At 43.5% G+C, this 26256-nt stretch overlaps 7 protein-coding genes across 30 annotated transcripts in view; 3 read left to right on the top strand and 4 right to left on the bottom strand.

Annotated features, from left to right (window-relative positions):
• par-1 overlaps nt 1-7934 on the top strand; it is a 33380-nt gene extending 25446 nt beyond the window's left edge. For 20 of the 23 annotated variants that reach the window (XM_070283665.1, XM_070283664.1, XM_017169627.3 and 17 more), the window contains 3 exons: nt 5014-5163; nt 5227-5345; nt 5415-7934. In XM_070283665.1, coding sequence (XP_070139766.1) covers nt 5014-5163; nt 5227-5345; nt 5415-5473 — 328 coding nt within the window. In that variant the 3' untranslated portion in view covers nt 5474-7934. Of the gene's footprint in view, nt 1-2590; nt 4202-5013; nt 5164-5226; nt 5346-5414 lie in introns of those variants that run through there. The other 3 variants (XM_070283674.1, XM_070283671.1, XM_070283670.1) reach the window with 1 other exon arrangement.
• Tbcb (tubulin-binding cofactor B) lies at nt 7875-9236 on the bottom strand. The gene is made up of 4 exons (XM_017169632.2): nt 8993-9236; nt 8556-8927; nt 8377-8498; nt 7875-8194 (listed from the first exon to the last, which is right to left on the bottom strand). Exons 1-4 carry the CDS (start codon nt 9113-9115, stop codon nt 8077-8079), a joined length of 735 nt encoding a protein of 244 aa, XP_017025121.1. The 5' UTR covers nt 9116-9236; the 3' UTR covers nt 7875-8076.
• Nucleotides 9237-10462: 1226 nt separating this feature from the next.
• Nucleotides 10463-15243, bottom strand: Oseg6 (intraflagellar transport protein Oseg6). 2 transcript variants are annotated; one of them, XM_017169835.2, is made up of 9 exons: nt 14984-15243; nt 14202-14927; nt 13522-14137; nt 12884-13460; nt 12552-12834; nt 12311-12491; nt 11169-12252; nt 10739-11108; nt 10463-10679 (listed from the first exon to the last, which is right to left on the bottom strand). In XM_017169835.2, exons 1-9 carry the CDS (start codon nt 15142-15144, stop codon nt 10574-10576), a joined length of 4104 nt encoding a protein of 1367 aa, XP_017025324.1. In that variant the 5' UTR covers nt 15145-15243; the 3' UTR covers nt 10463-10573. The 2 variants fall into 2 exon arrangements, with proteins under 2 accessions (XP_017025324.1, XP_017025326.1); XM_017169837.2 differs by having other exon boundaries at nt 13522-14134.
• Nucleotides 15244-15533: 290 nt separating this feature from the next.
• Nucleotides 15534-17550, top strand: Rep (Rab escort protein). The gene is made up of 3 exons (XM_017169765.2): nt 15534-15689; nt 15755-16858; nt 16919-17550. The coding sequence occupies exons 1-3, from the start codon at nt 15641-15643 to the stop codon at nt 17317-17319; spliced, it is 1554 nt and encodes a 517-aa protein (XP_017025254.1). The 5' UTR covers nt 15534-15640; the 3' UTR covers nt 17320-17550.
• hpo (serine/threonine-protein kinase hippo) lies at nt 17353-20382 on the bottom strand. The gene is made up of 2 exons (XM_017169764.3): nt 18960-20382; nt 17353-18889 (listed from the first exon to the last, which is right to left on the bottom strand). The coding sequence occupies exons 1-2, from the start codon at nt 20218-20220 to the stop codon at nt 18165-18167; spliced, it is 1986 nt and encodes a 661-aa protein (XP_017025253.1). The 5' UTR covers nt 20221-20382; the 3' UTR covers nt 17353-18164.
• Nucleotides 20383-22150: 1768 nt separating this feature from the next.
• LOC108076577 (parkin coregulated gene protein homolog) lies at nt 22151-25071 on the top strand. Its single transcript, XM_017169486.3, has 5 exons — nt 22151-22457; nt 22529-22707; nt 24427-24598; nt 24704-24853; nt 24911-25071. Exons 1-5 carry the CDS (start codon nt 22184-22186, stop codon nt 25069-25071), a joined length of 936 nt encoding a protein of 311 aa, XP_017024975.2. The 5' UTR covers nt 22151-22183.
• A 16-nt stretch (nt 25072-25087) lies between these two features.
• On the bottom strand, nt 25088-26122 carry LOC108076604 (uncharacterized). The gene is made up of 3 exons (XM_017169518.3): nt 25727-26122; nt 25518-25661; nt 25088-25450 (listed from the first exon to the last, which is right to left on the bottom strand). Exons 1-3 carry the CDS (start codon nt 25848-25850, stop codon nt 25335-25337), a joined length of 384 nt encoding a protein of 127 aa, XP_017025007.1. The 5' UTR covers nt 25851-26122; the 3' UTR covers nt 25088-25334.
• Between the last annotated feature and the right edge of the window lie 134 nt (nt 26123-26256).

The following is a 26256-nucleotide window of genomic DNA, read 5'->3' as shown; positions in this document are numbered from 1 at the left end:
TATCACAAAGTGCCAAATTCATTTCTTCAGTTAATGGAATATTACAAGAAAAGCAAATGCAAACTGCAATTCGATTCGTTATTTTTGTGTTTATTTATTTCTATTTTAAATCATTTTGTTTTTCTTTTTTTTTTTAATTTAATTTAATTTATTTTCCGTTTCTTTTAATTTGTTTTTCGTTATTGTTTGATTTTTCTCGTTTATCACATTTTATGTTTCATAGTTTTTGTTTCATTTTACTGCATATCTGCCGCACATACATACACGTATGTATTGTATGCTCATCTGTTATGTTTTGTACCAAGTTGTCTGCAGAATGTCCGTAAAAAAATCACTCAAGCCAGCAGCTCAAAGTTATCGCTACCAAGCGCATTACAAAGCCATGCCCATCGATGCACATAATTAAATTTGAAAAAGAATAAATTAATTAGTCTTAAAGACCCGTTGGATATGCAGAGTTTTTAAATTCGGAAAATTCTTCAAACAGAGACTCTCAGATAGATATTTCTTTAAGCTTAGTTGTGAGGCGGAGGGATAGCGAAGAGGAAGATGTGGCACGGATGATACAGACACCTGAACAGACCGAGAAGAATAACCCAGAATATAGAAGTAAATAGGGCGAAATATAGTAGAGTATTAAATAATTATAAATTCGGTTAAAAATATGCTAAATACAAAGCAATAAAAGCTTTGATAGTGCCATGGTTATATGATGTTTTCAATACTAAAACACACTGTAGTTGGTTGACTCTTTAAAGAGCTAACATATTTGCACTATAGTTTTGTGTGCGATTTCTTGTGTTTAATTAAATACTCAATGTCAATGTCGTTAACGTTTCTTTGGTCCATCACCCGCTCACCAGTATCACATTTGTTTAAATAATAAAACTCTGCACTGTGTTACCAAAGGATTTATTAATCGCGAGATACATTGAGAGAGAGAGGCAGATAAAGAATAAATATTTTATATGTATATAGACAGCTGAAACCCCCAAGAGATCTCCTACTTATTAACCGACATAACTATGCTATGCCACTGCAAAAGTTTATTGACTGAACTGTTGAACAGGCTTTTATGCGTTACTATTAACCCCTCGTATAGACTCTCCACAAAGAGATTAATTTAAAGGCAAAACAGCACTTGCATTTGATTGCATGACGGATTAAAGAAAAGTATAATTGGGCGTGATTTTATGATTAATGGTTACCTTTCTATTTATTTACTGCGAACAATTGAGTTCCTCATTAAGAAGTTGTTACTTATCTTCCACTAATGATATGCACATGTTTTGTATATGGAATTTCTTTTCTGTTCTTTCTTGTTTTTGTTTCTTTATCCTTGTTTTTTGAACTGAAAGACTTTCAGAAGGAAAGAAGTATGTACTCTCTATGTATATACCACGAAACATACAACACACACATACGCACACCCAGAGGACCTTTTCGCTTAAGAACGGACTCGAACAGGCATATGCACCACACATCGGTCCGATGCACTCATCACTACTGTACCCCAAAATTGTGGTGGGTGGTGGGTGGTTCGATTGGGTTCCCGTGCATATGCCGGTTCGGTCGGTTTAGTTCAGATGCTCGCTCGCATTGCTAAAACATATTCCCTATACCAATATTTAGTTGGCATACGTCGTACCATACCACAAACATACACATATGTACATTGTGTAACTGCCAAAACGTAGAAACAATGAATTAAAGTGGCTTACTGGCTATTCGGTCGGGATGATAACATGTTGTTGTTGTTGTTGTTTGTTGAATCAAAAGTGTCAGTGTCATCGAATCGATTGCTAAATTACTATAAACGAAATAACACGGAACTCTCTAACCACCTAACCACATATATTGGTCGCAAGCGATATTCTCATCTTCCAAATCCGACTCTGATTCAGGTGCAAAATTGAAAAATAAAAAAAGTATAATAATGAATACAAAACAATACATACATACATATGTGACTACGTGAATCCATAATCTGAAATTGGCCAAAACAGTAACAAAAAAAAAATAATAAAGAAGAAACTAAGGGGCCAACGTCTGTCGCTTCCTCTCTACGCTCTCAAATCTCCGTCACCCCTTTAGTTCGTTTTATTCCTTGATTGATTGATTTTGTTGACAAATACTCTCGTACATATATTATCTCTATATATATAAATATTATGTAGTTTTCTAATCCTGTATATCCACGTTTGCTTTGTACAACTATGTGTGTACTTCCATTATTATATATTATATCACCACACGCTAGGAAGGCTCTTTTGTTCTTGTCTCTCTTCTTTCATTTATTTTAAAACATGATCAAAAATTAATTACAATAATAATGCTAATTGGATAAGCAAATCAAAGAGAATTAATTATTATTATTATCAGTTTGAAGAACAATTGCGTTTACTTTTCTTTTTCTATGAAGAAACATGAAAAATGATGATGATGATGATGATGAAACTGTTACCACCATTATTCCGTTTTATTCTTATCTGTCTTCTTTGGTTTCATTTCTGGTATTTGTTTTTTTACCCATTATTAATATTTTTTCCAGCCGTGAATAATTTGTTTAAAATTTTTTCTTTAATTTTAGGCCAAACCAGTAATTAACAAAACAAGCATTAACTACTTCTTGTTAATAGTTCTAAAACTGAAACTGAAACTGAAACAAACGATTCCCCTAGAGTAAACGCGCGTGACGGAGAGAGGTTCAGATATGAACAGAGACAGAGAGACACACAGATATGATCGAATTCCGATTGGATCGCATCGGGATATGATACGATCGATATCGCTTTCGATTCCAAATTCCGATACGGATTACCAATACCGATCACGATCACGATCCCGATTCCGATACCGATCCCCCGGTTTCGATTCGAACCCCTTCAAATGAACACCGACAACGTTGAGTTCCGTTGCGTTAATTGAAATTTTCACAAATGCGCCTATGTTTTATTACAATTATTAACTAATTATACATAATAAATTTATATAAATTAAAGATACATATACATATATATATATATATTTAAAAGTAAAGCAACCCCAAACAGAAATTACGAAACCTTTGTTTTCATTGTTTGTAAAACGATGCGAGAAGCGACCGACCGACCGACCAGCAAATGGCAATATAAAATATAGTATATATATATATAAAATGAAGCAAAAACGATACAGAAACCGAAAGAAAATAAGAATTGCAATAATCAGAACGAAATCCCGACCACTATTGCTGTGTCACTGTCACGATTATGGATTACAATTACTACTAAATATTACACCTACGAGTACTACCTAAATATATATATAAATCTATATATATATTTATGTTAAATGCGTATCGCAATTATAGTTAATGAATAAAATAAAAGAAAACACTATGTCAGCGTGAGAGAAAACTGCTAAAAGTAAAATCTAACTTAAGCCTAACTCAACTAAAAACCGATCTAAAGTCTAAAGTGTAAAGTGTAAAGTGCGTGGTGTTTTTGCCTACATCATTCATTAACTTATAGTGAACACACACTCACACACTACACAATGTAGACAACACCAAAAGAAGTTGCTAATTTTGTAACGATGATCTTGAACTTTATTTAGCTATCTTTGTATTTATATGTGTATGTATGTATCGTATGTATGGATCTGTATTTGTATTCTCCTATATGAGCTTGATTTTTTTTTTGAAATTGTATCCGTGGATCATACAATCAAACAACCAACCAACCAATCAATCAATCAAATCAACCAACAAACCAACCAACAAACCAACCAAGCAGCCAGCCAGCCAGCCAGCCAACTAACGATCTTGCAAATCATAAAAATCACACACAACCACTGTGCGCAGATGCTGAACTTTATGAGGCGCTAAAAATGCCAGACGTGCAGCAAGCGTGTAATTAGTATTTAAGCAAATACCACGTAGTCACTAAAACAAAACAAATTAAACTTAAATCCAAGGAATATAACAATGTATTACCTACCACTATAGTGCATGTGACCATTTTATTTGTACAGCTGATATGTATCTATAGAGATCGTGTTATCATCGGCCGCCGCCTTCAGTGGCTCGATCAGTAGTTATCTATACATATTAAGTTTCAAAGAAATAACGCATAAATATAAAAACAATTGATAATTTAATAAAACCGTAATAATAATAAATGATGTGAAACATTTGTGAGCAAATGAAAACCCCACCATATGCATTTCAATTTTATTTCATTTAATTCTAATAGTATTAGGGATATACTTCTGGGAGTCTCAAATAGTTTAACAAACGAGGAAATGTATAAATATTTGGGTTAAAGCAGAGATAAGAATAGATTCTTGCCTTAGTTTTTGTTAGTTGTTGAAGGGGTCCTTAACAGTTTTTTGCGGTCTTTGGTAATTGCTCTTTTTACATTACTTCTCTTCTTTTCGGTCTTTGAATGAATTTTCTTAGTTGAACATTTCTTTTTATACTCTTTTTAACAACTGTTTACAGAGAGCGAGTATTTTGAGCGAATACACTTCGACACTAAAATAAAATACTTGCCGAAAAGGACATTACTTTTCTTTGCTGTAATCATACATTGTAAAGTAGATTCATTCAAAAATTTTAATATTATTAACCTCATATTAATATGTACTAACTGAGACCAGAAAATCGTAAACATCAAATATCTACAAGTAACGAAACCAATTGTGATTCATTTGGAAAGGCTTATAAGATCATTTGAGGTTTGTTTTTGATTTTGTTAAACAATGTATTAAAAGAAAACTAACTTCAAGACAGCAAGAACAAGGTCATCTATTAATTTGAGAACTCTGCTTGTTATACAACTTGAAGGGAAATTGAAAAGTCTGCAGAATCACGAATAGCGAAATATTAATGCCAAAAACTTCCTATCACCGAATGCAGTTAATTATTTGAAAAAAAAATGGATAAAGAAGTGAATATGTAAATTGAAAAGCGTTAATAGGATCGTTCGCTAGACTGTCGTAACTACAAAAAGCTTATAAATATATTTACAGTCAGACAACCACGGAAGAGCCGGCGAAACCTCGAGTACTGCGCTTTACATGGTCCATGAAGACCACTTCGCCACTGATGCCCGATCAGATAATGCAAAAGATCCGGGAAGTGCTGGACCAAAATAACTGCGACTATGAACAGCGAGAGCGGTTAGTAACAGAAATCACTTGCCCGTTGAATATATTATATAATTTAACTTAAAATCTTGCTAGCTTTGTCCTCTGGTGCGTGCATGGTGATCCCAATACCGACTCCCTGGTGCAGTGGGAAATAGAGGTGTGCAAGCTGCCACGCCTGTCCCTGAATGGAGTTCGATTCAAGCGAATTTCCGGTAACTAAATCATAGTTTATTTAAAGAGAATTGATTTGATAACAAAGATATTTCTTTTCAACTAACCAGGTACCAGCATTGGCTTCAAGAACATTGCGTCTCGCATTGCTTTTGACCTCCGGCTGTGACTTAACCAAACGAACAACGAGGGGAATGCTGCTGCCGCCGTCGCCGAGCCGCCCGACAACATCTCCACCGCCAACTGTCGGAGAGCCAGCAATGACAGCACCTCCCGGCTGTCAGAGCTCTCGCTGCTGTGCCGCTCGTTAACCAGCCAACAGGGGGGCTCCCAGCGGCGCAAGAAAAGCCGACTGTCCACGGGCGGCAGCGAAGATCAAAAGAAATCCAACTCGTTGCTGTCGGCATTTCAAATGTATTCACCGTTTAGTTCCAAGGAGAACTTGCAGTCCAGTGAAGAGGTGCAAGACCTTCAGGTGATTGACACCCAGCCTGGTCACTCGATTGATGTACCCCTGTACCAAGCTGACTTTAATCCAATTAATCCGATTCTGGAAGAGGAGGCTGCCGAGATTGGACCGGATAATAAGAGGAGTGACAAAGGCGGTGGAGATGGAGATGGTGCTGGGGCCAGTGGACACAAAAGCAAAGGCGATGGCGGCGGCAATCGTTTGAAGCGAAACATCAAGCACACCGGGAGTTTAATTGTGCGTAAATTGACGTCGGCCAGGCAAGGTGGTGACTCGGACAAAAAGGGGGGTGCGACTGGGAAGAAGGAAAAGGATCAGCAGGAAACGGCAGGAACTGATAAGGAGAAGCCAGGCAACAGCAGCAACAGCAAACCGGAGGGAAAGATAGCCATGCTACGCACCACAACCCTCTAATGCAATGGAACATGGTCGCGTAACATGGAAATCAAATTGAATTGTGGGGCTGTTTGTATGGATCCCTGCTGGAATCTCAAGAAAAAATGAATGTTAGCATCTCTCTCTCTCTGTAGATGGAACGTATTGAATATATATAACTACACATAACAATCAAGCGCAGACAAACTCCTCCTCTATCTATCCACACTGACATGCATTAGCACCCCCACATAGAAACGCACACATTTACATACGTTAATTAATAGGGAACTAGTTAATGGGCCAGGCACAGGAGCATTGGTCAATAGCGAGAGCAGGAGCACAGCTGAATAACGAAAGGGTAACAGACAGAACAACACAACACTCAATAAAACAATAACAATAAATACTATATATTAACAAGAAACCAATCAACGCTCTATAAACTGCATTTATGTGCCGATATATCCAGTAAACAATTTTGCTTGGCAAACAAACAAAACGATCAAAGAACACAATATATATAACATAGATATCCAAACTCGGGTTGATTCATTTTAAAGCATATTTTTCAAGAAAGAAAGAAAGAAGGCACGAGGTATGTTTAATATAAAATATATTCATGATAGCCAAAGTTCTTCTATTGGGATGTGTTGTTGAATCCCAAGACACCAACTCCAACATCAACACCAACACCATAAATTGTAATTATTAGGCTCGTGCTCGAATACGTATATAGTTGGTACTTACATACCAATAGATTTTGGTTAAATTCCCTCGATTTGAACCGTTCATAGAACACCAAACACACACACAACACAGAGACACAGGCAAATGTATGTATATTACTCTGTTAGGGCTACAAGTTTACAACATATAAAGAAATTAATTTCGAAACATGCAAGCTCAGATGCAATTGTGGCCAATTGTTACCTAGTTTCCACTAAGTTCAACTTAGACCCGAGAAAAAGACGAGCCGTTTTTTGTGAAGAAGATTTTTACGATGCAAATGCAGATGCAGTTTGATGTTACGAGAGTAAAGTAAATGGGTAAATGTTGAACCAGGATCAACGATCTCAAGTGAGATGTAGAAAAAAAGACGACCATTTATCCAAGTTGTGGAGGCTCAAAGAAAAATAAAAAAAAACAGTCTATATAGATACCAAACATATATACATATAGTTGCACATCACGTTGTCTTCATCATGATTGTAACGCATTTCTGTAATTCTTATGTAACCCTCGAGAAAAGCATGCATCGTTTTATATATACATATTTGTTGTTGTTAAATGACAGCTAATTGAAACTTATTAATAATTACTAGACTAGGCAGGCAGGCAGAACAGAACACGCATAAACCACACATAAGTATATAATACATGCATAAATAAATATATAAAGCAAGCTTATTGAAATACATATATGTACGCCGAAAGATATCCTCAAGTAGAGCGCTGAACCACCCACTTCCCTTGCACAAGTATCTCTGTGCTGAAATGTCTTTAATGTTTATTTTTTTTTTGTTGTTTTTCGGCCCAGTTTCCATACAGCACAATATACGATAGTTGTATTCCCATTTCTGGTATTTATTTCCCCTTTTCCAACTGTTATGTTGATGTAAAACAAAAGCGAATGATTGATTGATTGATTGATAACACCACTAAATCAGAAATAAATGGATAAAAGCCGATTATAGAATTTACGAATAATCATGTTGTAAGAATATCTGATATACATACATACATAGATGTTTTAATTAATAAATACAAAATGGCATAACTATAATTAGTGTTCGTTTCTTGCGTACAAATAATTTAAGTGCCTGCCGGTCGATCGGTAAGTCTTTTGGTTAGAGTGTGGCATGTGCGATGCGAGATGAAGTTGAAGACCCCCATTGGTGTGCGTGCTGCTGCTGTGCTCGAGATTCTCAGAGCTCGTCATCGAGGTTGAAGTCTTCCGGTGGGAAATCGCCAACCGTCACGGATAATGGCGACACAAAGCCACCGTAATTGGGGGCACAGCTGAAGTATGCCTTGCCAGCGACACTGTAAGTGTGAATAATAAATAGAGATTTAAGATACTAAGATACAACATTTAATAAGTTGAGTTAGGTAAAGTTTGGTAATTATAATTTCTGGATATTCTCGCATATAAAGAGCTTTCCGAACTGAACATTCACTGATTTATTGATACCAACAAGTAGTTCATTTCTTATTTAGTTACTTACCTTCCATTGTTCTTGCCCAGCGGCTCGTCGTATTCTATTCCAATGAAATGACCGTTCTTTCCCTCCAGTTGGCCATTGTATCTGATCGTTCCACGACGCGTGGGATTGCCCGGTACGCTGACCTGAAAGACAAGGTGGGTTACTTAAGCCAACTCTATATATAAAGCTCACTAGCTCACCTCGCATCTGGCTCCGATGACGCACAGCTCTGCCCTCTTTTGGATCTCCTCTGCCTGGAGTCGCCGCTTCTCCTCCGCCTGCTGCATCTCCTCCTCGTTGTACTTGCCCAGGCGATTCTGTTTGAGGTAATTACGTACGGAATCGGTCCGCTGCTCATACTGATCCTTGGTCAGTTCGAATTTCTCAACCGGCGCGTTGTCGAAAGAGAAGCTCGCAAAGCTGTCGATGACGTGCAGGCGTAGGCCATCACTGTTGGCATAGTAACCCAGCAGGGCGTCGTTGTTGTCCAGCGTGGATAAGCAGGTTTCGCCTTTGTAGACCTCCACCTTCATGGTGCCGGCACAGCCGCCCGTCAATATCTCCAGCTTGCTCTGGGATAATATATATGTATGTTCGTTAAATAGTGACCTTGTGGTTGGCTCTGTAATCCACAAACCTTTAGCTGAGCCACTGTTAGATCCTTGGCGAACTTCACCTGGAAGGCGACCGCGTCATTATGCGAATTGGACACATTGGCAACGATGAAGTCCGATTTGCCCGGCTCAGTTATCAGGGCCATCTTGCGTTTCTTTGGAAATGTTGCCAAGTTGAGAAAAGATTGCTTTATAAATTTCACCAGGAAAAACCGGGTGTTACAATTACTGGGCTATATTGATCTGGAGAAATTCTGACTAACCAAGCCGTGTTGTCGGTAATCAAAAAAAGGCGTTAGGGGTATTTAGGAAAAGCTTAAAGCTTTCCGAAAAATACCAAACAAATACAAATATCGGAAGAATAAAACTGTTATTTTAATTTAAATATTCCAAGTAAAGAAAAGTACTAATTTAGTTAAAATTTAAATATAATTAAAAGTTGAAGCTACATAAACAAGATACTTAAAAACAATAAAAATATATTTTATGTAGTTAAAAAAAAATCGCACTTTTCTAAGACCTTAAAATATGTTTATTAAAAGTTAAAATAAATTAACGTTTAGATTTCGTGGTTTATTTATTAAAATAGTAAAAACTAACTCATAACAAGAAAGAAAGCTAACTTTGGCCAGCCAAAGTTTGTATACCCTTGCAGGTAACAATTAAAATATATCATAACTAAGCCAAAAATGCATTAATTTTGATTCGGAAAGCAGTTTTGTGTTAGTTTTTATTAATTTAAAAAAACTGCATATCAAATTTAAAATTTTGAGAAATCAAAATTTTTTGCCATTTTTGCTAATTTTAATGATGTAACCCCTAATCAAATTTTGCAAAAAATGGCCAAAAAATCGATTTCTTCCGGACATGTCTAGAAAGATTCCCCTGTTGATGCTGATCAAGAATATATATGGTTTATGGGGTCGGAAATGATTCCTTGACTTAGAAAAATATTATTTTGTATTATAAAATCGGATTTTTTATATTAAAAAACTTATTGATTTTTTTTAAATTAAAAATATAACTCGGCCAAAAGACCATTAATTTTAAATCGGAAAACTGTTCTGTGCAAGATTTTCTACAGTTAATAAATCTGCATACTTCATTTAAAAAATTTGAAAATTCAATTTTTTATCAAAACCAAAAATTTTAATGATGTTAACCCCTTATAAAATTTCCCAAAAATGGCCAAAAATTCGATTTCTTCCTGACATGTCTACAAAGATTCCCCTGTTGATGCTGATCAAGAATATATATACTTTATAGGGTCGGAAACGTCTCCTTCACTGCGTTGCAAACTTCTGACTGAAATTATAATACCCTGCAAGGGTATAAAAATTACGATTGCTTAAAAGCTTAGTGATTCTCATACATATCCCAAATCCCCACTTAAATCTTAATACATTAATAATAAAATATTAAGATACAAAATAGGAAAGTATTCCTTTAAATATAGATTTTAAACCGAAAAATAAACAACTCTTTCTTCCGTGATATATCAAGTGTATTTTGTGCCTTGCAACTTATAAATATATATCTATTTTTTGGTGTTGTGTGATGCTGTGCAGTCTATTCGTTTGCTTCAGTCCTTTTATTATTCGATCTTAAGAGGCGGCTAGAATATAAGGCCTAATATCCTCCACATCCAGCAGTTGCTCCGGGGCCACCTGCTCGCCGCACATGGGACACTCACCATTTTCCGACAGAATGCTGCAATTAATTGCGGGAAGCTGTTAATATATTTTGAATTTGAATAGTAAATTACTTACTTCTCCATCTCGGCGCGAAAGCAGAGAAAGTCGCACTGCGGACAGGAGGTCATGAGCTGCTTGATGATGTGCTGACCCGTGGCAATGCAGATGGGCAGCGTGGTCTTGCAGCTGTAGCAGGTCACCTCCATGTTGGCCAGGTTGGAGTCGCAAATGGGACACTCCATGGTCTCGTCATCGATCTCATCCCTTAGCTGCTTGATGCCCTTGGGAGCCTTACGTACGATTGACTCAATCTTCTTCGAATAGCGGGGGTCCAGCTGGTTCCTGTAGTCGGGACGCATCAGGGTGGAGGCATAGGTGAACGCCGACTTCTTGAGACCAGCCCGATGACACTCGATCACCGTGGAGGTAAGGATGGGAATGATATCTGCAGGTGGAAGGTAAAATATTAAAAAATATTTAAAGTTCTTACAGTTACTGTACTTACGCTCTGGAAACTGTGAGATGCAGGCGGCAACCTGGACGAGCAGCTTGGCGGCCAGCAGATGGTTGCCCAGCTTAACGTGAATCCTCACCAGAGTGTAGCGATGCAGCAGAATGAACTGGTGACGCATCTCGGCCGTTACCGAAAGATTGTTGCGGCGCAATTCCTGGTACATGGAGTACAGCAGATCCCTGGCTGATTTGTAGTTACCAGCCAGTTGCTCCTGATTAGCAATAATGACAGCCGTCTTGGCCGCATCCTTGTAGTGCTTCCTGGCCATATACAGACGAAACAGATACCGCGGGTCCTTGGGCACTCCATCTACTTCGCCCAGCAGAAACTCAATGAGCTGCGAGGCCAGTTGCTCGTTGTTCGACGTGGCCACACAATCAATGGCCAAGGAAAGAGAGACCTGCTCCTCGTTGTTAAAGGCCGAGGCTTTCAGCAGAAACCTCAAGGCCTTGGTGAACTCTCTGGCCAGGAAGTAATACTTTCCCGCCAGCAGGGTGTACTTTTCACCCTCGAAGTAATGGGCCAGCGCCAGATAGTCAGAGGACTTGGCGTTTTCATACCGCTCCAGCAGCTCGCCATGGCGGCGCAGCTTGTTGTGCCGCTGGGCAAGGGCAAAGGCCTCCTCCACACAGCCACAGATGACGAGAAACTGCAGAGCTTGCTCCACATCGCCAATCTTCTGGTAGAACTTGGCCAGCAACTTGGCCGAGTCCATGGAGCGCGACTCGAGTACAATTTCAGAGGCCGAGTGGGGATCGCAGAGGTGGTCCAAATAGATTCGGACACAGGCATCCAAGTCGCCGGCCACGCGATAACTTCGTATGGCCTCCTCGAAGTGGCCATCGTTCTCCTTGGCCTTGGCATAGGCTGCATGCAGTTTGGTGCTCTTCACCTTGGGCAGCACATTGTTGGCCTTGTGCCACATCTTCAGCGCAATGTAGTGGCCGCAGGCCTCGTCGTAGAAGCCACCACGTTCATACAGTCCAGCTGCCTCGGTTAGGTGACCAACAGTGGCCAGCAACTCGGCGCAGTCGAACAGCAACTGCTTGTCCTCCAGCTCCACGGCGTATTGGATCTTTAGAGAATAGTTTTGAGATGATTCCTATTAGGGTTTTATTTTGGTTATGACTTACTCCCCGCCGAAAGTCCCCTGCTCTGATAGAGGTCCTGGCAATGCCCATTTTGCAGAGCCGCACATGCTCCTCGTACTCGGGGGAGTTTTCCATGGTGGCCGCCTGCTCGCTGTCATTGCTGTTGATCAGGTCCTCCTTGTAGCCCTTTTCGTAGTGATACAAGGCATCCGCATAGTTGCCACTGAATAAGAGGAGAGTGTATTAAGAATTAGAATTACAAGAAATACCCCAATTGACCTACGTGAATTCCAGCTGCTGGGCATACTCCCTGGCTATGTAGGGCACCTCTTGAGGATCGTGCTTGTGTGCCAGGAGCAAAGCCTGATCCCACTGCAGCAGGTCGCGAGATAGCTCCAAGGCGGCCCTGGTATAAACTCCTTTAAGCATGTGCTCCTTGGCCTGCTCGTACTGGGCCAAGAGCATGCAGCAGCAGCCGATGAGCATGTCCAAGTCCTCCACGTAGCGCAACTCCGACAAGGCGTTAACCAGAGCCGCTTCACCCAACTGGCGGTAGGCTCGTATTGCTAAGAAATGAAATTAACAATCTGAAGTGAAGAATAGCCGATGGCTCACCAATATCCGGCTCCAGATCAGCAATAGCCTGCTCCCCAAACTCCCGCCAGGCGCTGCTTAGGTTCATCTGCTTGCACAGCTTGTAGGCTTCATCATAATTCCTCAGTCGCAGGAGCACTTGTAGATTCGCCGTCTGACTATTGCTGGGATTCACCACATGGGTGCTGAGCGACTGGGTGGCATACTGTCCTCCATCCACATGCAACGCCATTTCCCCACCACAGAGCAGCAGCGGAAACTGTCCCGGATTCAGCTTGGACTCTCCCACCTTCAAGGTGTGCGTTCCTTGCACAGAGTGACGCACAAAGACATGGGTGTTGACCATCCTCGCATCGTAGCTAATGAAGATGTTCGGCTGAGTGAGATCCCACAGACAGCCCAAGCACTGCTTGGGCATCTCGGGTATGAGCAGGGCCTCCTCGACGGCGGGCAGGAACACATAGCCCTGGGCATGTTCGTCAATGAAGATGGTCTTGGTGCCTTCGATGTCTATAAAAAGCTGCTTGATGCCCATGCTGTGACGATAGATAAGACAGCTATCCCACTTTTCCAGGGAATAGAAGACCAGGTGACCAATCTTAAAAAGCAAAGAGAAAATTGAAATATAATGATGCTTTCCAGCTACAAATCGAACTCACATCGGTGGCAAAGATGAGCATCTCCTGACTGAGGGCAAAGCAAGTGATCACCGCATCGCTGGGCATGTTGGGCAAGGCGTTGGGAAACACCGCCTGCAGCTTGTCCTTGCAGTTGGGATTGTCAGCGGTAATTGCCTGCAGGATCAGCTGGGGCGGACAGAGAGCGGCACAGTAGTCCGCATTCATTTTCATTGCCTCAATGGTTCTGGGAAAATCCCGCTCACTCAACGGTCGAGGCTCATCGCCCAGACTCTTGCCGAGATCGTAGAACCAGACGTGCTTGTCGATTCCTGCGGCAAAGTTATACGGACCCACGGCCATAAAGGTGGGCTCTCCTTCCAGTGGCAGGCGGAAGGGCAGCGACTTGGACTTGTCCGGCGCGTACACATAAATGGACACCTCGGCCAGGCTGCTGAGCAGCACAATCCGAGGGGCAGACACGGCGAACAGGTGCGGCAGTTTGGTCACATAAATGTAGACAGTGCCGCTGTTTGTGGTCACCGCCAGGAGCTGGCCATCGGGTGACCAGTCGATCATTTGGACGCCAGCATGATCTGGCACTGTGATGATGCGTTCCGTCTCCTGGAGATTCGTGATTGAGTGAATCTTGATGCTGCTTGAAACAGGAGAAAATGAAAGAGTGAGCAACTGAGACGTCGCCAGGTATGTTCCCTACTCACCTGTCGTCTCCGCATGAAGCTACAATATCCAAGGTTGGACAGTAGGCCAACCCTGTCAGCGTGTCCTTGTGGTTCTTAACTTGCCACAGCTCCTGGCCCACGTCCTTGGGATGCGTGGATATGGCCACCACATGGCCATTGGAGAAGCCAAGCAGGATGTAGCCATCGCCAAACCATTTGTGCTGCATCAGTGACCCGTAGCGGCTCTGGAAACCCAGCTCAGTGGGATTCTCTGGCTCGGGAAGGTAGTAGAGGAACAGCGTCCGCTTGCCAATGATCATGCTGATGGCATTGTCGCCGGCAATGCGGTCGTCGTTGGCCATTTCGGCAAAGTACATGTCGGTGGGGGCGTCCCGTAGTTGGACCACCCTTACTGTGTCCCCATCCTCGTTACTCAGCGAGAAGCTCTTGTCCTCAGAGCCGAGAGCGAGTAGGTTTTGAGCGGACCAGGCGCCGCAGGTGATCCGCTTGCTGTGCTTGCCCAGCACCGGCGTGGGTCGCTTTCCGCTGCGGTGGTTGTAGATCGCCAGATTGCCCCGACCCGTACCCACGGCCAGGAGTTGCTGCTGCTTGGACCACAGGATGCAGGTGAGCGGATCCCGCAGGCCCGTCTCTACGCTGACCTTCTCCTGGCTGGTGTAGTCCCAGAGCGTTATGTTTGGCGAGCCGCTGGTAATGATGCCTAGCAGGTCCCCTTCCTGGTCCCAAGCGAAGCCCGAGCAGAGCCTGGAATAGCAGATTTATACCTAACGGACATCCTATGAAGATCGATTCCACCTTACCCTGCCAGAATGATGCGCTGCACCAGCTGCCCCTGGCGGTTATACAGGGCCACGGAGCCATCGGTACCAGTGGTGGCCAGGAGAGCCTTCTGCCAAATGAAGTAGACGTCGCCGATTCCGTGCGGTTCGTCATATTTGTACAATATCTTCTCAAAGGACATGTTTTAGACTTTGGGATACAGTTATTTCTACCTTTCCACAGAACACATTCTGCGATCTGTAATTTTCCGGGTTTTGTTTACGAGTTTTCCGTTTCCATGGCAGCGTCAACCACAACTACAAGCACACCTGTACAGGTGTTCGTGTGCTTTTTATGCACCTGTTGATTTCTGCACCTGAATGGCGGTTTATTACCTTTTATTATAATTAAAAATCCATTTATTGTCGATTTAATTTTATTTTGATGTATTTAAAATTATTTAATATTAAATTTAATTAGTAATTTATAAAATTAAAACAAATTCAAATTTCAGTTTATTTAAGCCAAAATATTTGAACCTTAACCAACACTACAGACAGCTGTTTCTACACTGGTGACGTCACTGCTATTCTCACATCTCTAACCAGCTGTTTGTGCCTAGATTCGCATTAAATTCGCAATTTAATCAATTTTTGTTAAATATATTAAATAAATAGAGTGGAAAACGTGCCTCTAAGATGTCGGATGACTTGCCGGACCAGTTTGACCTGGTGGTCATAGGCACAGGTAATGGCCAGGCTATAAACTCCACCTAAATCTGTCGATGACTCATGCCAGGGAGCCCTTTTTAGGTTTCATCGAGTCCTGCATCGCCGCTGCGGCCAGCAGAGTGGGAAAGTCAGTACTGCACCTCGACCATAATGAGTACTACGGCGACGTGTGGGGCTCCTTCACCATTGACGGCCTGTGTGACCGCCTGAACAAGGAGACCGGAGCCCACTCAACGTTGCGAAACTGCAGTTACACCTGGCACAGCTCGGAAAAGGAACCGGAACCGGAAGCCATGGAAGTTCAGGGGGAACAAAAATGGAATCGTGAAACCATGCTGGCCAAATCGCGTCGCTTTAGTCTGGACCTCTGCCCGCGCATCCTCTATTCCTCTGGGGAGCTGGTGCAGCTGCTCATAAAGTCGAACATCTGTCGCTACGCCGAGTTTCGGGCCGTGGATCATGTGTGCATGCGGCACAACGGTGAGATTGTGTCTGTGCCCTGCTCCCGCAGCGATGTTTTCAACACGAAAACCCTGACCATTGTGGAAAAGCGGCTGCTGATGAAGTTTCTCACCGCCTGCAACGACTACGGCGAGGATAAGTGCAATGAGGATTCCCTGGCCTTCCGCGGCCGCACCTTCCTGGAGTACCTGCAGGCACAGCGGGTGACCGAGAAGATCTCTTCGTGCGTTATGCAGGCAATCGCCATGTGTGGCCCCAACACCAGCTTTGAGGAGGGCATGCAGAGTACGCAACGATTTCTGGGCAGCCTCGGTCGCTACGGCAACACGCCCTTTCTCTTTCCCATGTATGGCTGCGGAGAGCTGCCCCAGTGTTTCTGCCGATTGTGCGCCGTCTATGGCGGCATCTACTGCCTTAAGAGAACCGTGGACGACATTGGCCTGGACGAGAATACAAAGGAATTTGTGCTGAGCAGTGCCGGGAAAACTGTGCGTGCCAAGAATGTGGTCTCCGCTCCGGGTTATCCACCCGTTTCTAGGGACATCGAAATGAAGCCTCACATATCACGCGGACTGTTCGTGTCTGCCAGTCCCTTGGGCAACGAAGAGCTCAATAAGGGCGGTGGCGGCGTGAATTTGCTGCGCCTTTTGGACGCGGAAAGCGGGAGAGAAGCTATACTGATACAACTGTCTCATTACACTGGTGCCTGCCCCGAGGGATTGTGTAAGTTACCGCCTTAGTTATGTCGTAATTAGTCCCAGGATTAATCCATTTTACCCACAGACATCTTTCACCTGACCACGCCCGCTGTTAGCGAGGATCCTGCCAGCGATTTAGTTGCCTTCACCAGCCAACTCTTTGATCCAACCGGCGCAGAAATCATATTTAGCTCCTATTTTACCATTGCCACCCAGTCCAGTAGAAGCACCGCCGGCGAGCACATTTACTACACGGATGCACCAACCTACGAGCTGGATTACGACGCTGCCATTGCCAATGCCCGTTGCATATTTGGCAAGCTATTCGCTGACGCTGAATTTCTGCCTCGTGCCCCGGATCCCGAGGAGATTGTGGTGGATGGCGAGGATCCCAGTGCCTTGAACGAGCACAGTTTGCCCGAGGATTTGCGGGCACAGCTAAAGGACATGCAGCAGGCCACTCAGGAAATGGATATACAAGACTAGATGGAGGAATAATTATAAATAAAAGTAAGCTAATAGGTTAAACGAAATTTTAATCAATTTTGTATACAATTGCTTCATATATTCCTATATATTTATTATGTAAATTATTTATAATCGCTAAAAGTACTAGGTATATATATAAATGTTTATATGTGAGTGCTTCTGTGCATTTTGCTTTGAGAAATATATATATCTTTTCGAAAAATATGCATTCCAATGCGTATAAAAATGTTTCTTTCCTCTGTTTTTTTTTTATTGTTATTATTATTATTATTTTTGTTTATATTTATTGCTTGACGACGGTTACTGTTTTGTTTTCGCACAACGACGACGACGACAAAACTAAGGGTAATCAGAGAGATTATTAAAGTTAATAGTTAACGAGGGAAGAACGAATAATAAAGGTAGTCTTATAAATTAGGATAAGGCTTGGGCAGTTGATCACGCCAGGCAGCTAATAATACAAATTTTATTCGAAGAAATCAATGGAAAAGGGAAACCAAACTGAAAATGTAATGAAAATATAGAATATAGCAAATGATTCGTGGTGGAAGGTTCTGCCGACGACGACGATTGCTCCTCTCACCATAGGTTTCATTTCTGTTTTCACTGCATTTTACAATAAAGCTTTTGTGTTCTCATTTCTTGTGATTTAAGGTTTTTTTTTTCGGGATCTTTCCTTTACATTGACTTGGCTCCTTATAGGGAAAGCTGCTTATATATACAGAAAATGTATATATTGGCAGCGTTCGGCAGTCACTCAAGCTAAAGCAAAGAACCCTTTTGTGAGTTGAAATTGCATTTTTAGTTGCCTTGCAAAATTGTGAGTTGCGTTTGCTATATTCCTATATCTTAATCAGATTATTATTGATATTCTGCTGGCGTTTGCGCTTTGCGTTCATGGCATCCACAATGGGCTGCCGCTTGGCATTGTATTTCTTGTTCAGCTGCTCGATCTCCAGCTCCATCTCGTGATCGATGTTGCACAGCCGCTGATTCAGATCGTCAAAGGTGAGGAACTTGAGGAACTCAAATTCACCCTCCACATACGCATGCGACTGCGTGTGCATGTGCTGGTTTTGATATGCGGGCGGCGGCTGTGCCGGAGCCGCTGCCGATGCCGGTATTCCTTGCTGGCCCAATGGCGCTGCATTACTCAGCAGCAGATTCTGCTGATTGTTGAGCGCTATGAGCTGTTCGTTCATCAGGGGATAGGCCATGAGGACCTGCTGCTGCTGCTGGTGCTGCTGCAGTCCATACTGATTGATGGCGGAGATCTGCTGGAACTGCATTTCCATGTTGTGTTCCCAGTTATTTACATCGTTGGCCCCGCTGGCCAGGTGCTGTTCCTCCTGCTCCTGCTGCTGTTGTTGTTGCTGCTGCTGCTGCTGCTCCGCTGCCGCCGGCGAGTACTCGGTGGCCATGGATTTGTCATCGCCGCGAGCATCGCCCGCATTCTTACGCTCAAAGTGTTCCAGGAACTGCGGTCTGTAGCGGTTACGCGGCTTCTGGTCGTCATTGCGTTTGGCCGTTGTGGAGTCGTCCGAGTCCGAGTTGATAACCATGGTGCCTGAATATCAAAAATATCAAGAATAGTAATCATCTTCTTACCCAGTTTGTTGGATTGTTGTCAATCTCACCCAAATTGGACTCCAGCTCCACCATGGTGCCGCTATCCACTGCTGCCACATCCAGGGGAGATGCCGCTGAAGCGGCCGCTGCTCCGGTAGCCGTGGGACCCGATCCTTTGGCCAGGTTCCTCAAGCCGCCCGGTCCCAGTGTGCCCTCGTCTATGTCCTGCTCCGCATGCGCTATCATGGTGGCATCCGATGCCGAGCTCTGCTGGTAGTCGCCGAACTTTTCCGGCACCAGAGTTCCCGGATCCTCGATGAACACGTTGTCCAGTATGTTCTGCAGCATACCGTTCTCCTGCGTGGCCAGACTCTTGGCCTGACTGGCGGCCAGAACGCCACCGGCGCTTCGGTTTGCCCGCTGCTGCTCGCGAATGCCACAGGTCTCCTCCAGCATCGGCTTCAGGATGGATCGATGCTTGGCGTTCCGTATGAACTCATGTTCCAGCAGCTCGGTGGCCGTGGCCCGGTCGTCCGGCTCCTTGACCAGACATTTGCTCACAAAATCAATGAACTCGGAGCTCCAGCGGTCGGGCTCGCGGAACGAGGGCGGCGGCTTCTGAGGAATCATGAAGATGGCTCTCATGGGATGGATATCGCCGTAGGGCGGCTTGCCCTCGGCCATTTCCAGGGCAGTGATGCCCAGCGACCAGATGTCAGCCACGCAGTCGTAGCCGATCTCCTCGATCACCTCGGGGGCCATCCAGAAGGGCGTGCCAATGACTGTGTTCCGCTTGGCCATGGTGTCAGTCAGCTGGCCGGCCACACCAAAGTCGGCCAACTTGGCGTAGCCCTCGGTGTTGAGCAGGATGTTGGCCGCCTTAATGTCGCGATGGATCTTGCGTCGCAGATGCAGGTAGACCAGGCCCTTGAGCGTGTCCGAGAGGATGGTGGCTATCTCTTCCTCGGTGAGCGTCTTCTTACGCAGCCGCATGATGTCCGAGACGCTGCCGGCACCGCAATACTCCATGCAGATCCACAGGTCGTACTGCTTGAAGTAGGAGCCGTAGTAGCGGACGACGTACGGCGAGTCGCACTGTTGCATAATGGATATCTCCTTGATGATCTCGTGGAGGTCGGACTCGACCGGCACCAACTTGATGGCCACAATGCTGCTGCTCTCCTTGTGCAGTGCCTTGTACACCGAGCCGTAGCTGCCCTCGCCCAGCTTGTACATGATGTCAAACACCTTCTCCGGCGGCTGCAGCAGGGACTCCTCCGACAGCTTCTTTAGCTCCCCGTTAAAGCTGGAAGACGTGTTGCCCGCCATCGTTCTGCCCTCCCGTTGCCCACACACACTGACTCGAGCACTATTTTTCGCAGAGCGTTCAGATTTAGCACGAAAACACAAAGATAATTGTCAATTTACAGCGACATTTTCTCACACGCATTGGTTCTTTATTCCCTTCCCATCCAGTGTTGTCTAGAATGCCAGAGCTGCGCTGCCGCATTTTCCAACACACCACCCGCATAGACAGGTGCGGGGCTGCCAGATGGTCGTAGAGTTCTTATACAAAATGTAAACAAAGCGCCAGTGTTGGAGTGTGCGCTTTGAAATATTGGCGATAAGTGGAGGGCGCGTTTTTAAATTTAAATATTAAAGAAGGATAAGCATTATTTAGCGAATTACAGATTTGTGTAAACACAATTTGCCTTTATGTTTTTTTTTTTTTTTTTTATTAAGCATTTGTAAGTCCCTTTATTGCCATTTTATTGATGTAGGTTTCCGGACAGTTTAAATTACATTGAGACACAAATAAGCATGGAAAATATTAATAATTAATAATCTTGCTCATTGATATAGATTATTTGCCTTGATTTTCTAATTCAATTTTTTTTCCACAAATTAATCTCCTAATTTTTAAGCCCTGTGGAATGTATGTATATATCTGAACTGGTTGAGTCGAAAGGCCATTATCTGAACTCTGCTTAATCTGCTTATACTTATTTTCACTGCTGCGTTTAATATTTACACAAGTTATATTTTAAGTATTTTAAGGGACTTATCGCCATGAGAGATTGTGTGTTTTAAGCCCTGTTTACAGATCTTATTCGCAAATAATTAGGTCAGAAAACCATTACAGAATAAACATAATGGTATTTACATTATTTCCGCAATATGTATTGATATTTTTTGTATACCAGATGGCAGTCATTTATAAATTATAATATATAAATTGATTTTCACCGTGTTCAGCAATTTAACAACACAACGGCACTTGAATCATGATAAGAACAAATAATGTATGGTAATGGTTAACACATGGTAACGACTTATATGTTGACTGTCTCTAAGGAAGAAGTCTTAAATAAAAGAACAGAAGAGAAAACAGGAAGCTTGAATGAATATTTACAAATATGTAGAAATATGTAAAAAGGTATATGTACCTTAATTACCAAAGGTATGTATACACATTCCTCTTAATTTTATTAAAGAAGATTATAAATCAATGTGACATTCATATCATCTTTCATATTATATACCAATATTTGTCTAGGTCAGATTAAATTTAATAAGTAGTGCTGCCTTTTTTGAACACATGGCTTAGTTCTAGCTAATAATACTTCATTTAAAACCTGTAATATATTTTGTATACCATAAATATTTCCATTTAAATGTCCTACCCATCGTATCTTTTTCAGGCATATAAAAAGTATATAGGATAGTAACCAACTCTAAGAATAAATATAATTACAATATGCTGAATCAATTACAAGTCAGAAGTGGGAGAGATTGACAAGTGCCACATCAATTTGTCAATAGTAATCTACGTTCTCCAGGAACTTTGATCCCTTCCAGCTTCAATGGGGTCGCTGACCAGAAACGCTTAATGAAAATAAAAATGTACTTGCATGACGAGATTATGATGAACTGGGGGTAGGTAGACGGGCTAACAATAATACAATTAAGGGGGAGACTCAACCGCAACATAACCGGGCTAACCGGCCGGGGACTTGCGTGGAAGTGGAACCTTAATATGTCACCGCAGACCGGACGGAGGAGGAGCGGTGAGACTGGAAAAGCACGACTGAGCCAGTGGAGGCGGCATTTGTATTAGCTGTTGGCTTATCGGTCACTAAGCCGCCGGGCGCCCTAGCAACGCGCTCCATAGAAACGCCACGACACCCAACAGCAACACCAGCAGGAGCCAGGCTAGAAAATTCCTGCGCTCGGCAGTTCGCTGTTTACACTACGTGGCTGCACATCGCGTTGCTCACCCAAAAACAAAAATATGGCCCAGACGGCACGCACCGCCACGGGAAGGCGTCCGACGCATGATTACCATGCCACCGCCATCTCCCTGAAGCATCGCTCAAAGTCCGCCAATCCGGCACAATTGCGTCCGCTGAGCGGCATCCACGGGGCGGCCGTCTCCTCCCGGCCCCGCTACGTGCCGCCCTTCTCCATTCAGTCGCAGCAGAAGAACACCGTTGTCATCGATGGGCCTATACATGAGTCCGCTCCCAAGACAGCCAGCGCAAGGGCCCGGATCCCCAACCCCAAAAGTGCGTACCAACTAGTTTATTGTTTGTTTCCCTAATGATTTCGCCCCATTTCCCCGTATACTGATTTCTAGGTCTGCGACGCCAGCAAAAGTCCATGTCCACCTTCAATTTGGGCTTGGGCCTAAATGGTTGTGCTCTGGGCGGGGCTAATGACCCGGGACGCGGCACTCTCTTCCGCATGTACTTTGATCGGGGCGACCTGCCGATTAAGATGGAGTATCTCTGTGGAGGCGATAAGATCGGCTGGACGGTAAGAGTGACTGTGAAAATTTCAGAACTTATTATTCGGGATTAGGTATATCTGAGGTTCTTGCTAGATATTTTCTCTATAAAAATACATGAAGCTGAGTTTAATGACTATATACTTCGACATACTTAAACATCTAAAAACATTCATAAATATATATACTATTTATATATCTATACTATACCCATATCTGTGTATTAGCCCTTCGAAACTAGAACTTTCCATTTTCAATATGTAACTAATCCCAATGTAAGTCAATGTAAATCAAAACCAATTGCAGGACTGTCACTAAGAAGGCTAACCTTACTACTCAGTGACCTATTGGCGGGACCTGTATTTGAGTTGGGCTCGAATTTCGTACACCTGCGTGTCCAATTATTTCAAGTGTTGCAGCTAAAGGCAAAAAAAACGAGTAAATAATATGCCATTGTCTATTTCCGGAGTCAGTGGAGCAGCGGTGACGGGCGAGCAATTCCGATTCCGATTCCGCCCGGAATGCGACGGCTGACATTCAAAACGTCGCACCGTCCAACTGCCAGTCTGACTTGCAGCTGCAATTTGGGGGCTTTTGGGGCTGTTCGCCCACCCACTCACACCCACCAGGTGTGTGCGACCCTTTTGCTGGTTCAATGTCACAGGCCTTGGGCGCCTGATGCCGCCACATATGCGGCGGTGAATGGGTAATGGCGAAATGCCTTTTTCGCGGTGCGTTTGTTTATCTAGGACGAAACGCCGCCGTGACAGCTCGTGTGCATACGGGTGATGTGTGAGTGACACTACCTAATTTGCGTCATTGGGTCGAAGGTCGAAGTCGGGGAAGCCTCATATGTGGAGCTTACGCAGCAGCGATGCCAGAGATGGCACCAAAGCTGGAAAGCTGAGCTGTTGCCACCCGGAGACTCATCTTGCTTTTAGAAAATAAAGAGGTATTATATAAATATGGAAGTATTAGTTCTTATTTTTAGCAAGTGTTATTTAGAGTGTTTTATTTCCACAAAGCAGCAAAAATATCTGATTTAATGCATAAGAAACTGAGAAGATTTATATCGAAGAACCTCTTGTTCACCTTGAGTATGTCAAGTTTTCTTATTCATTAAAAGCTTAGGTAGTTATATACATAAGATAGAATATTCCAGACCTCTTAAAAGTGTTGCTTTCTAACCTTTTGCACTAACTTTGATAGTGCCATATTCCCCTTGATTTTCCCTTATAATTTTTGCCATCTAGATTAGGTTTTATCAACTCCTCTAAGGATGCCAATCACTTAATTATGTGCAACATGTGTTGACAAATTCTTAGCTCTGAGATGACTAGTTTAGTCCTAGTCCCTTAGACAATCTACCAAGTGGGGCATTTCCCAACACAAGTCTTTGCCACGTGAGTTTCCCTGATCACCTGAACTAACAATGTATACCTTCTGGATCTCAGGACGACCCTAATTGACCGCATTTTCACATAAAAATACTCGTAGATTAGATGTACATATACTAGGCAGAGGTACAGGTACCTATTCCGCTTTGTTCGCTTTTTGTTCTAAAAATTTCCATTGACAACGTAAACAAACAGAGAGCATCTTAATGGGAATCAGCCAGAGGCCTAACCGGCATAGCGTGCAAATGTACACTTGCCAAACTTGCACCACCGCCGGTACACGAAGCAATTCCAAACTCCGAACTTCAAGCGGTGTACTCACTCCTCCTCCTCCTTCTCCTCCATCGATAGGTGGACATTGACAAGCTGGACTACAGCCTCTATTTGCCGCTCTTCTTCGATGGTTTGGCAGAGACGAAGCACCCGTATAAGACGTATGCCCGACAGGGAGTCACGGATCTACTGCTGGCCGGGGGCGAGAGGATACACCCGGTGATACCGCAATTAATATTGCCGCTAAAGAGTGAGTACCAGGAGTTGGCCTGGCACGCAAATGCCTTGGAAGTTTTTCGGTCTAATTTGCACCTTGCGAAACCAACTATGTAAGCGAAATCCGCCCCCATTTCAGACGCATTGAGCACACGAAACCTGGAGGTAATGTGCACGACATTGAAGATAATCCAACAGCTGGTCATGTCCTCGGATTTGGTGGGTCCTGCCCTGGTGCCCTTCTACAGACAATTGCTGCCCATGTTCAATGCCTTCAAGGTGAAAAACTGTAGGTATTTTCTGATTAACTCTTCAAGGGATAAGTTTTTTTAATATATTTTTAAAGTGAACTGCGGCGATGAGATCGACTATGCGCAGAAGAACAACCTGAATCTGGGCGATTTGATTGATGAGACGCTGCAGGTGCTGGAGCTGCATGGCGGCGAGGATGCCTTCATTAACATCAAGTACATGGTGCCGACCTACGAGTCCTGCTACCTTAACTAAATTACGCTACGTGGTCTTGTCCCTTTACATACAACATCATAAGAATTTATTGAAATTTACAAAAAACTACAGCATTAAATTGATATTTGTTACCAAAGCTGCCTTGGGCATAATGAGATTACATTGCTTGGAGTACATAAGATATGTATATGTGGAGTATATAGTATAGTATATATGGCCAGCATCCTTCGTGAGAAAGGATGCTGGCAGGATGGGGCACGACAGCTGGACCTGGGGGAAGCCACCGTGCCGCCTTTAGGTCATCACTTGGTGGGAGCATACTCGTTCTTCTTCACATTGTGCGGCGAATAGCGGTTGTACAAGCCCCAGATGGAGTTCATCAGCTTGTCATTGTACTTGTTCGGCGAGTACTCGCGTTCTAAGAAACGGATAATATAGAGATGGATGAGTCAGGGATCCAGTGAACCGCCAGATCGATTACTTACGGGTTAGGCTATTGGCGTTGTCAAGGGAACCCTTATCGGCGGCAGCGGACCTCAGACGGGCGACGATCATCTCGCGCTCGTTGAATTGCTCGCGAATCTTGCAGGCGGCGAATGCACCTTGGGGAATGGCGGCCATCTTAGAAGCTGTTTGGAGAATTCAGTTAGTTATCCCGAAATAGTGTAGATGGAAAGGATCCTCGACTACTCACCGGCTGTGGAGATAGTGGTCAACAAGGAGAAGAACTTAAAGTTTTTGAGAATGCTTTGCTTGGTCCAGCACTCGGCGAAATGCTGATCGAGTTTGATGATTTTCACGTTCTGCTCCAGCAGCATTCAAAGTCCGGGATATGGGGTTTGGTGGGAGTATTTCGCCTTGATGGAAATGCTTCCCAGAATTCTGTTAATCTTTGTTAATTTCAGCTGGTTTAAGCCAATTGGATAAGTGGTTTTATGTGGATATTGTGGTCACTGGTGTCGTGGTAAGGCATTTAATGCCAATCGATTCTAGACGTCTCGGCTCGATGATCTGCGAAAGATGTTTGCGGCACTCGGAGAGAGAGGAACACTCGGCACATGGGTTCGGTACTGAACTGAAGCTCAAGCCCGGGAGAGCAGACAATTTATAGAGCGCGTGCTTGGATCGGGGGCGATAAGTGGGGGACAGGAGATCAGGCTGCCTTGATAGGGCGATTATGGAGCCGGCAATGGAGCGCCATTTTGTGACAATTATCAGCTGCCC

The sequence above is a fragment of the Drosophila kikkawai genome, chromosome 2R (genome assembly GCF_030179895.1).
Source record: "Drosophila kikkawai strain 14028-0561.14 chromosome 2R, DkikHiC1v2, whole genome shotgun sequence".
NCBI classification, from domain to species: Eukaryota; Metazoa; Arthropoda; class Insecta; order Diptera; family Drosophilidae; genus Drosophila; species Drosophila kikkawai.
The sequence above is the reverse complement of the archived record's forward strand: the minus strand, read 5'-3'. Positions and strand labels throughout refer to the sequence as shown.

Coding starts and splice junctions, on each gene's coding strand:
- Rep (XM_017169765.2), top strand. CDS start 15,641: ATGTCGGATGACTTGCCGGACCAGTTTGACCTGGTGGTCATAGGCACA. Junction 15,690..15,754: donor CCTGGTGGTCATAGGCACAG/GTAATGGCCAGG, acceptor AGCCCTTTTTAG/GTTTCATCGAGTCCTGCATC. Junction 16,859..16,918: donor TGCCTGCCCCGAGGGATTGT/GTAAGTTACCGC, acceptor TTTTACCCACAG/ACATCTTTCACCTGACCACG.
- LOC108076577 (XM_017169486.3), top strand. CDS start 22,184: ATGGCCCAGACGGCACGCACCGCCACGGGAAGGCGTCCGACGCATGAT. Junction 24,599..24,703: donor ATTAATATTGCCGCTAAAGA/GTGAGTACCAGG, acceptor CCCCCATTTCAG/ACGCATTGAGCACACGAAAC. Junction 24,854..24,910: donor TGCCTTCAAGGTGAAAAACT/GTAGGTATTTTC, acceptor ATATTTTTAAAG/TGAACTGCGGCGATGAGATC.
- LOC108076604 (XM_017169518.3), bottom strand. CDS start 25,850: ATGCTGCTGGAGCAGAACGTGAAAATCATCAAACTCGATCAGCATTTC. Junction 25,662..25,726: donor GACCACTATCTCCACAGCCG/GTGAGTAGTCGA, acceptor TTCTCCAAACAG/CTTCTAAGATGGCCGCCATT. Junction 25,451..25,517: donor CAACGCCAATAGCCTAACCC/GTAAGTAATCGA, acceptor TCCGTTTCTTAG/AACGCGAGTACTCGCCGAAC.
- Tbcb (XM_017169632.2), bottom strand. CDS start 9,115: ATGGCCCTGATAACTGAGCCGGGCAAATCGGACTTCATCGTTGCCAAT. Junction 8,928..8,992: donor TAACAGTGGCTCAGCTAAAG/GTTTGTGGATTA, acceptor ATATTATCCCAG/AGCAAGCTGGAGATATTGAC. Junction 8,499..8,555: donor TCATCGGAGCCAGATGCGAG/GTGAGCTAGTGA, acceptor CTTGTCTTTCAG/GTCAGCGTACCGGGCAATCC.
- hpo (XM_017169764.3), bottom strand. CDS start 20,220: ATGGCGGGCAACACGTCTTCCAGCTTTAACGGGGAGCTAAAGAAGCTG. Junction 18,890..18,959: donor GGAGCTGGAGTCCAATTTGG/GTGAGATTGACA, acceptor TTTGATATTCAG/GCACCATGGTTATCAACTCG.
- Oseg6 (XM_017169835.2), bottom strand. CDS start 15,144: ATGTCCTTTGAGAAGATATTGTACAAATATGACGAACCGCACGGAATC. Junction 11,109..11,168: donor CATCTCACAGTTTCCAGAGC/GTAAGTACAGTA, acceptor TTCCACCTGCAG/ATATCATTCCCATCCTTACC. Junction 10,680..10,738: donor TTTCGCGCCGAGATGGAGAA/GTAAGTAATTTA, acceptor AATTAATTGCAG/CATTCTGTCGGAAAATGGTG.